The sequence below is a fragment of the Charadrius vociferus genome, unplaced genomic scaffold (genome assembly GCF_000708025.1).
Source record: "Charadrius vociferus isolate BGI_N301 unplaced genomic scaffold, ASM70802v2 scaffold407, whole genome shotgun sequence".
Lineage (NCBI taxonomy): Eukaryota > Metazoa > Chordata > Aves > Charadriiformes > Charadriidae > Charadrius > Charadrius vociferus.
Genome location: NW_009649852.1, coordinates 1,657,297 through 1,667,369, shown reverse-complemented (window position 1 = coordinate 1,667,369; position 10,073 = coordinate 1,657,297). Strand labels below are relative to the sequence as shown.

General features: G+C 51.3%; 1 protein-coding gene across 1 annotated transcript in view; it reads left to right on the top strand.

Moving 5' to 3' along the window:
• The window catches only part of SLCO2B1 (solute carrier organic anion transporter family, member 2B1), a 53,139-nt gene that overhangs the window by 39,478 nt on the left and 3,588 nt on the right, over positions 1–10,073 (top strand). The window contains exons 9-11 of the mRNA XM_009891002.1: positions 1,000–1,192; positions 2,002–2,161; positions 8,498–8,667. Coding sequence (XP_009889304.1) covers positions 1,000–1,192; positions 2,002–2,161; positions 8,498–8,667 — 523 coding nt within the window. The remainder of the gene's footprint in view (positions 1–999; positions 1,193–2,001; positions 2,162–8,497; positions 8,668–10,073) is intronic.

Below are 10,073 nucleotides of genomic sequence, written 5' to 3'. Positions count from 1 at the left end.
TGAGATTAGACTGCTTTTGCTTACATTGTAATATCCAGAACGTCCTGTCCGGGGCTGAGATCTCCCTGTGCGAGCTTCTCATGGCAATAAAAATACAAAGAATAAAGCCCTACTCTTATAATCAGTTGGAGAGTTCAGAGATCTAGACACAGAAGTATTTAAAAGATATTTTTGAACAAACAGCAAGCATCCTCAGAGACAGAGTCTTCTGAAGTCTGCAGCAAATACATCAGAAGAAAGTGAGGCGAGCGGACTGGCAAAGCCCAGCAACCCGGGCTAAATACAGGCAGGAAGGTTAAATGCTGAAGCAGTGGTGTCCTCCCCTGATGCGCCCTGCTGAGTTGTTCCCAGGCCTGACTTACCCACTCTGTTAAAGACGTCCACCGTATTTCTTGGTCGAATTTATCTGGCTTTTGTTCCCAGCTACTGAATCTTGCTTTGCCTTTTTTTTTTCCGCTAGACCAAAAAGCTTTCTGTAGTTGGAAATCCCTTCCTTGTGTGGGTATTTATGGGCTGAAAGCAACCTCCCTGATGGCTCTTTGTTGAATTAAACAGATTGTGCTTCTTTGGCACCCCATTAGAAAGGTGGGTTTTGCAAAATGCTAAGTCCGTCATGGAAACCGTCACAGTTTTACGATGACGACAACAGAAGTGGGCCCATTACTGTATTTCGCAGAAATTAAATATCCTCTCCAGGTTTATGTGATGTTTTCCCCTGTCTACACTGAAAAATCGCGTTTGCTGGGTGAAGCATAAGCTTTTCACCGGTCCCTACATCTTCCACGCACGGATACATAACACAGCCCGTTTGCTGCGGGATCCTGCTGGTTTTGCAAAACTGCTCTTTCTTGGCATTACTCCACCAGCAAAATCCTCGGTCCCCTCCAGATCATAGATGCTGAAAAACAGGAACCCAACAACAAATCCTCTGGCCCTTCGCTATAACGAAGGGACTGGTACGGCTTGGAGGGTGGAAAACAAGGACCTGCCTTTCCCCAGGTGCTGTGAACATCCCTGGGGCGATGGTCGGCATCGTGGTGGGTGGTGCCATCCTGAAGCGGTTCCAGATGTCCCTGAGGCAATGCAGCGCCATGTGCGTCCTCGGCATGTTCCTCTGCCTGCTCCTGGCTTTCCCCCTCCTCTTCCTCGGCTGCCCCACGCAGAAGGTGGCGGGTGTTACCTACAGCGAGAGGTACTGACCGCTCCGTCTTAACTGGGCATGGGTGGGTCATTCCTGGGGCTGTGGGTACCCCCCCATCCTCAGCTGCACTCTTCAGGGTGGAGGAGAGTGGGAATTAAGCAGAATACCCAGAAAACAGTTTGTTCCCTTATGAGAAAGTTAGCAGTGGTAGAATAAGGATAGAAAATAATGCTTTTGTGCATAAACATGGAATCCGCTGCGTCCTTATCCCTTCTAACTTCATTGCCTGGTGGTGGAACCCGAAGGGAACGCATTTTTGGCACAAACAGCACAAGATTAAAATTTCATCTGGGAAAGTGCCGCGCGTTACTCACCGGCAAATAATTTGGGCAAGGGCCAGCCCTGGGATCACACCTTCAAAGCCGTGGCTGCTTCCCTACGCAGCTAAAAGTGGGCAGGACCTTTTTGTCTTCCCTCAAGGCTTGATCCAAGTGTCTGTAAATTCACATGTTCAGCGTCCTGCGGTCTTGGTGGAAGCTGGTCGGAGCTCTCAGTGGGAACCTCACCACCTCCCACAGTGTCGTGTTGCGTTACCCCAGGACCCCATGTTTGGGGCCAAATATGAAGGAAGTGGGTGACTCCCTTCACCATTTGTGGTCAGGATGCTTTGCCCAGGCAGAGCAAAGGCTTGAGGGGTTAGAGTGGAATTTCTGTGGGTCCTCACTTATGTAGGGGGAAGGTTTTGTTAAGCAATCAAGTGGTTTTTTTAGTAATCTCAATACACATGCCGTATATTTTCTATATAAGATGCATATTAATGATGCTCAATACCATGTATTAATATTTTCTTCCTGTCATAGCTCTGAATTTGGACACCACTCCTTGGAGTGTAACCTCCAGTGTAACTGCCCCGAGAAAGCCTATAACCCCATCTGCGGCTCTAACGCTATTGAATACATCTCACCCTGTTCCGCCGGCTGCAGAGTCGTAAATATCAATGCAGACAACAACTCGGTCCTGGTGAGTCATTCCCACTGCGCTAGCGTCCTGGCTTGGGGATGGCTAATGAGGGATGACCAGTGCAGCGCTCAAGTCTGGCAATTAGGTTTTCTGATGTTCGTTAGTGTTGGACAAGCTCTGCACGACCCTGTGGGATGAGCAGGGGAAGGTTGAGAACGTGCCAGGAAAACCCCTTGTAGATGTTGCCTCTCAGCCCTCTCCAGTATAACACAGCCCTTGCCAGTACAGGTCCTTGGCCAAGGCAGCAAGCAGAAACTTTTTAGGTATCCAACCTTGTAGGATGTCAAGGTGTCCTCCTCCATCCACTGCTCCACCTGAGGTCAGGCTTTGCTCCACAAACCCTAGCTCCATTATGTCCCATGCTACCCAGCAGCCTGAGTGGACTTCTTGCATGGATGATGCAAGGACCTTCTGCTTTCCCTTCCCACCTAAACGATGACCAATAAGGTCACCTTTCTTAGCTGTCTTTCTTGTGGTGGGACAGGAGGACGTGCATTATAGGAAGGGCTAATTACAGCACCTAGCATGACCCCAAGTCCATGGGTGCCTCTTGTACTCAAGGGATGCTTTCTTCACGGGGTGAGTCAGCCCACCTCCAGGGTCCTGCTGTGAATTGCCCCATCGGTGTTCCTTCAATAGGGGCCTACCGAAACCGGGCTCCCAATTTAGGCATCATATGCCTGAAGTGCTCTGAAACTGGATGGAATCGGAGTCTTCCCATTTTTCAAAGGCTGTGAAGGCAAAATCTCAACACATACCTCCATGTCTTGCAGCAGGTATCACCCAGCCTGCTCACCCAACACTATTTGCTTGGGCTTGACCTAAAATACTGCTCAAAGCCTAGAATGAACTATTTATTTATTTATTTATTTATTCGTTTATTTTTCTGAAGCATAATGCAAAACTGCACTTGGTCCAAACTGCCCTCCTGCAGAGGTGGGGGGAAATACCAGCTGAAAACGCTCAACTGGTGCCTACAGTTGCAGAAGCCGCCGGGGTGTTTCCATCATATAACCTGCTTTAGTTATGCTACATCTATAGATTGGGTATAGGGATGAAGAGAGGGAAGGTAAATCCTGCTTTTGGGGACCCAGGGAGCCACTCTTTGTGCTCTGGGCAAGCCAAGCCTGGAGGGACCGTTGCCCCAGTACACACAGCACTGACATTTAGCAGAACTTCGCTGCATGCTCTGGTTGAGCCTCGTTACAGCAGCGTTATTCCACCTTCAAGCCTGCAGATTTCACAGAATTCACAGAATGGTTAGGGTTGGAAGGGTTTTTTGTGGGTTAAAAAGTCATGATTCAGCTGCAGTGTGCGTCCTCTCCATAAATACCAGTTGTCAAGCCAAGTGCCTACGTGAGAGGATAATTTAGTGGGAGAGTCCCGACGTAGGGGTTAGAGAAATGGGTTTTGCTCTTGGCTTTCCCTTGATTTGCAGACCCGGCAGGGTTGGTTTGCTGCCCTGTGCCTCTCCCTCCTCTTCTGCTCCCTGCCTGTCACCAAAACCCCAGTAGGGCTGAGTTTTCACAGTGCCAGTTGCCTGTTGGGTCTCCAAATTATTTGGTTTCAACAAATAAATAGCAAGGAAATCTTTGCCAATTCAAATACCCATCTGAAAAATGTTAGCAAGCCACAGAGTAGTTTTCCGCTGTGTTCTTCGCACAGGGTATAATGGCAGCATGGGACTGTCTGGGCACTTTTTAGTAGCATTTTGTTAATTAACAACACTTCATTTTAATAACAATTATGTTTTCTGCCAGAGCTTAGTCCCAAATGTGCTTTTCTCCATCCCTGTGGCTGCCTTATGTGCAGCAGATCCTTTTCGACTGCTTCTTCCTCCTCAAAGATGCCTCCAGCCCTTTGACATCCTGGGGTCCTGAACATGACCCGCTCCTGCATTCATTATACGTATAATTATGTGTAGCCACACGCTACAGCAGAATTAAGGCTCCCTTGATGGTGCCATGCAAACGCGACATGGCACAGCCAGCGTTAGCTCTTCCTTTAGCTCTGAGATAATTGGCTGAATCTTCTTTCCACCTACTGATGCATCTTGACCCCATTTAAGTTGTGTGAGAGGTTCTCCCGCGCAGGGACGGTACCTCAGTATGTTGTTATAAATGCCAAGCCGTGTGCCAGCAAGTAGTAGCTGCTTACCTCTCCCTGGGACGGGGGAGCTCGTGGCACCATTTTCAGCATCTCTTTGCCACTTCAGGGACCTGTGCCACTCATTGCCTGCTGCTCTCCATGTCCCAAACACCTGGGTTTCTAGAACCCCTCCGAGCATGCAGAAAAACCTACAATTTTGTGCTCGGCTTTGCTGCCACCCTTCCGGACAAAGCTTTCACGGTGCAAGCTGGGCTTTTTTCATTTGAAAGTGCTTGTACACTGAAAGCCATTTGCTTTTTACATCACCCGATGTCCCCGGATTTCATGGGCAACAGCAGGAGCCTGCAAACTTTGCCCAAGAGCAGGACCTTGCAGCGACAACCCTTTAGTGCTTTGCTATTTGTTCGGGTCACAGAATCACAGAATCACAGGATGGTCAGGGTTGGAAGGGACCTCTGGAGATCATCTAGTCCAACCCCCCTGCCAGAGCAGGGGCACCTACAGCAGGTTGCACAGGACAGCGTCTAGACGGGTTTTGAATGTCTCCAGAGTAGGAGACTCCACAACCTCTCTGGGCAGCCTGTGCCACTGCTCCACTACCCTCAAAGTAAAGAAGTTCCTCCTCATGTTAAGAGGGACCTTCCTATGTTCAAGCTTGTGCCCGTGTGTGGCTTGGGTCCAGTGTGACCTGTTGAAATGAGGTGGCCGCAAGGGCTGCCCCGGGTCTGCAGGAATCTCCACACCATGGGGGTCCTGGAGTTCTGAGCCCTGCTCTGCTCTCATCGTGCATGGCCAGGGGTGGGAGCAGGGACAACATCGCTCTGCTGCCAGCTGGGTCAGATCTGAGCTGGTCAGCACACACTCCAAAATTTGGGGCACCAGGAAGTCCCAACCAGGGAAAATCATAGAATCGTGGAATGGTTTGGTTTGGAAGGGACCTTAAAGGCGCCTATAGAAACTGAGAACCATTGTGGGATGCAAGAAGGGGCTGGGATTTTAAGGAGGAATGTTTTTCTTTTCAAGTAAAGCAGTGGACAAAATAGAAGATTCAACTGGCTTGTGTGATGAAATCAAATGCTTTGGGTGGGTTAACTTCTACTGACTCTTGTTTGGGCTGTTATAGCATGTACATTGGGGCTCTCCTGGAGCCCCTTTAGGCACTGGAAGGGGCTCTGAGCTCTCCCCTTTTTGGCCTTCTCTTCTCCAGGCTGAACCCCCCCAACTCTCCCAGCCTGTCCTCCCAGCAGAGGGGCTCCAGCCCTCCCAGCAGCTCCGGGGCCTCCTCTGGCCCCGCTCCACCAGGTCCATGTCTCTCCTGTGCTGAGGCCCCCGAGCTGGAGGCAGCACTGCAGGGGGGTCTCCCCAGAGCACAGCAGAGGGGAAGAATAGAAAAAAGTAGAAATAAGGCAACATCAGGCAGAGTTTGATGTGAGCACCTTTTTTAGTTTTAAGAAAACAATTGCTAAAAGGCACTATTGGGGATGTTTGATACACAGCCCTGAGAAACTCACGTGATGTCCACGTGTCATCCCACTGCTCATCCCTGCCTGGAAACCACAGCCCCGGTCTCAGGCTGCTCTCAGTTATTCTCCTCTCTCCCCACTGTGCTGGTTGGTTTTTCCCCTCCCCAGTGCTGCATCAGCCTTGTGGCATGGCCGCCCCGATGATGCATCTCACAGAGATGGGCCACAAATGGCGTTGTGGCTTGTCCCCACCACTCGGAGGTGTTTGCAGCTGGAGTCATGCTCCCTGCTCTAAAATCCTCCAAGGCTCTGAATGAAAGGGGCAGAGTACGGTCTTGTGCCTCTCCAGCATCTTTTTGTCTCCATCTCTCTTTGTCTCCATCGGGCTTTGTGCGAGTCCCCTAAATACCGTGACTCCAGTTTTCTGTAATAGGTGGTAGTCACACAGATCAAACAAGTTTTAATTTACCTAATTGCATTTTTGTTAACTGCTTTGGCCCAAATCCATCTCAGCTATCGGAGGCACTTATCTGTAGAGGGGATGGGTCATCCTCTGGAGACCCACTTCTCCCGCCATGACTGCAGATGGAGCCCAGATGCTGAGTTTGGTTTTAGTTTGTTTCAGGTGGCTGGAGAAGATAAATCCCACTCTTAATTTAAAATCCTAAATCCTCCTTTCTAGAGGTGGGAGGAGGGATTGTGTCCCCTTTCTTCCCAAATTTTCCCTGATGCTCACAGCCAGGAGTAGTTCTTCATGGGCCTCTTTTATGGGCGTCACCCATTCAACTTCCCCAGGCAGTGAGGGGGGAATGGGGATTTAGGAGACCCCGAGGTGCCCCCACCTCTGGATCACCCTTCTGCCATCCCACTGAGAATCTGTCCCCTCCAGCAACAATACAATCATGTTCATTTTATGTAAAGGTCTCTTCCAAAAAAACCCCTGAGATTTCTTTTTTTTTTTTTAAAAAAAAAAAAGAGAGTTGTGACTGAAATTTGGGGAAAAGTAAAAAATCCATATCCCTTGCCCTGAGGCATCCTTCCTTTGCTAACACTGAGCCGGTTATTTATGACCCTCTCTCAAAGGTGAAGTTTTGCATTTTCCCTTAGCGAGTGTTTTCTGATTTAATACTCCCCTGAGCTTAAGCTGTGGCTTTGACTGCCAGCTCTGCTCAACGCATAGCCCCTGGATGAAGGGTCTCACAGCAGGAGACAAGCTGGGTACAGGTGATGGAGCCCAGGCTGAAGACCCCCGGGGATTTCCTCCAAAAGTTATAACAAAGGCCAGCAAGCTCACATCGGACTTGAATCTGCTGTGGGTGGGATTTTTCTGTGCCAAGAGTCCAGATTTATGCAGGATGATAGGATCATAGAATGGTTTAGGTTGGAAGGGACCTTGAAGATCATCCAGTTCCAACCCCCCTGCCATGGGCAGGGACACCTCCCACCAGACCAGGTTGCCCAAGGCCACGTCCAGCCTGGCCTTGAACACCTCCAGGGATGGGGCCTCAACAACCTCTCAGGGCAACCTGTGCCAGTGCCTCACCACCCTCAAAGTGAAAAACTAGAAGGATGCCAAAGCATTCAGCTGGCAAATGATGACATCGAAACAAACCTGTGCATAAGTGCCTTCACCGCAAAAGAGGCGTGAAACGTAGGACTGGAAGGATTGCTGCAGGGGGTAGAGAGGCATTGCTGGGGCCCACATCAACAACATTGCCCTTGTCGCCAAAAAGGCCAATGGAATCCTGGGCTGCACAGGGAAGAGTGTGTCCAGTAGGTCAAGGGAGGTCATTCTCCCCCTCTACTCGGCACTGGTGAGGCCACAACTGGAATGCTGTGTCCAGTTTGGGGCTCCCCAGTTCAAGAGGGACAGGGAGCTGCTGGAGAGAGTCCAGCGAAGGGCAACCAAGATGATTGAGGGATTGGAGCATCTCCCTTACGAGGAAAGGCTGAGAGAGCTGGGACTCTTTAGCCTGGAGAAGAGAAGGCTGAGGGGAGACCTTATTATTGCTCACAAATATCTAAAGGGTGGGTTGGAGGAGGATGGAGCCAGACTCTTCTCAGTGGTTCCCAGTGACAGGACGAGGGGCAATGGGCACAAGTTGGAACAGAGGAAGTTCCATTCCAACACACGGAAGAAGTTCTTTACGGTTGGGGTGACAGAGCAGTGGCACAGGCTGCCCAGGGAGGGGGTGGAGTCCCTTCTCTGGAGGTTTCCCAAACCCGCCTGGATGCAGTCCTGAGCGATGTGCTCTGGGCAGTCCTGCTTTAGCAGGGGAGTGGGACTGGATGATCTCTAGAGGTCCCTTCCAACTCTGAAGATTCTGTGATTCTGTGAGCAAGGCGTATGGGTTGGGAGCACTTCCAGGGGCCTCTGCAACCACAGAGACATGAACCAAGGTACCACTGTAGAGGAACCAAGGTACCATGGTGGTCCCAGTGTCTCCATCAGCTGTGCGTGCTCACCCTTGTGACACCATAATTATGCCCATGGGACCTGGTGGGACTGGGACCTCTTTTCAGAGATGGTGGCATGTTGGAGGCTGGATGGGAAAACTGGTTTTCTCATCCACTCAGTCTGTTCATTCTATGTGTTTCCTTCCCCTCCCCCCCTTCTCCCTGAAGTGTTGAGTGATAATTACTGCTAATTATTTACAGACAAAACCTAAATACCCTCCCTCCCTGTGACAGCTGGCAGCTACCCCCAGTATCTCCACAGCCTTGAGCAGATGAGCAGCCTCTGGGTTTTGTCTCCTCTTTGCAGAACTACACCAACTGCAGCTGCATCTCCGAAAATGGGCTCGCGGGGTTTGCCAAGCCCGGGACGTGCGGTACCGGCTGCTCCCACCTCTTCCTGCCCTTTGTGGTCCTGTCCTGCCTGGCGGGGATCCTTGCCAGCACGTCCCACACGCCGTCCTTCATGCTCATCCTCAGGTGAGCAGACAGGGTTGGCCATGGTCTACGTGCAGCCACTCCTCTAAGCATGGCAGAAAAGGCATCAAGGGTTTGGGTTTGGGAAACGAAGGGGTCCTTGACTTGGGGAGGAAGGTTTTCTCCAGCTGAGGGATTGGAGGGTTACATCACCCCTATATTGCACCTCGTGCTCAGTTCCTTTTGCTTGTTCCAGTTGCTTTTACATGGTTTTTGCACATGTTGGTGCAGGGAATGGAGAGTGGGGCTTCCCTGCTCCCATCACCTGGCAGTGCACATGGTTGTCCATCTAGGCTCTGTCTGGCTCAGGAGCAGGCTGTGCTTTGCTAGCAAAGACCTGACATGTCTGGGCAGAACAGAAACATCAAGCATCTCTGGTCTCCAATGTTGAAGCAGGAGAGACCTTCAGGACTTGAAGACCCTCCACTAACAGAGTTCCTGCTGCCCTAAGACTACAAAGAGTCTTCCAAAGTGTCTTTGGCTGCTGCTGCTGATCCCTGCAGAGTTAAGCAGCAAGTGGGGATTGCAGGCTGCTGGAAGATTTATCATGGAGCCACCAGTGCTGCATGGCCAATTGCTCTTGTAGGCAACGTGGTGTTCACCAACAGGCTTGGGCAAGGAGCGGCCGGTGGGTGAGTGGGTGTCACACCATGTCAGGCCCCCACGGCACCCACCGTGGAGGAACACCACGTTGCCCTCAGCACACCCCCCATTCCTGGTCCCAGCACAACCTTCAGATCCAGCAGCCATCCTGTTCCTTCTCCCCACCCACGGCTGATACCTCAGTAACGAGACGCACCATTAACTCAGTATTAATTTAGCACGGCAGTGCTTCGGCACTTTTTAATGCAGCTCCATGTTAAGTTAAGAAGTTTAATTACCTTCCTTCCTTCTGATGGATCTCGCTTGAATACATCCTCCCTCCCCAGTGCAGAGAAGCAATTAGGACTCTAGTTTCCCACACCCTTGGAAAGGTGCCTACAGGGCAGGCAGCGGCAGGCTGGAGCTAGCATCGACAGGAGCCCCAGGCTGGTGGGGCTGGAGCCTGGGATGGGCAGGGGAGGCTGAGGCTGGAGCTGGGCTGGGGGAGAGGGGAAAGTCAGGGGGGAATCTCTGTGTTAGTCCATAAATGATATTTCCAAGCACAATTTTGGATTGAGAGCAGCCATGCCGAGAAGGACTTGGGGGTGTTGGTGGGTGAGAAGTTCACCATGAACCAGCAACACGCGCTGACAGCCCAGCAAGCCCCCGGCACCCTGGGCTGCATCCCCAGCAGCGTGGCCAGCAGGGCGAGGGGGGACTGTGCCCCTCTGCTGCGCTCTGCTCTGGGGAGACCCCCCTGCAGTGCTGCCTCCAGCTCGGGGGCCTCAGCACAGGAGAGACATGGACCTGGTGGAGCGGGACCAGAG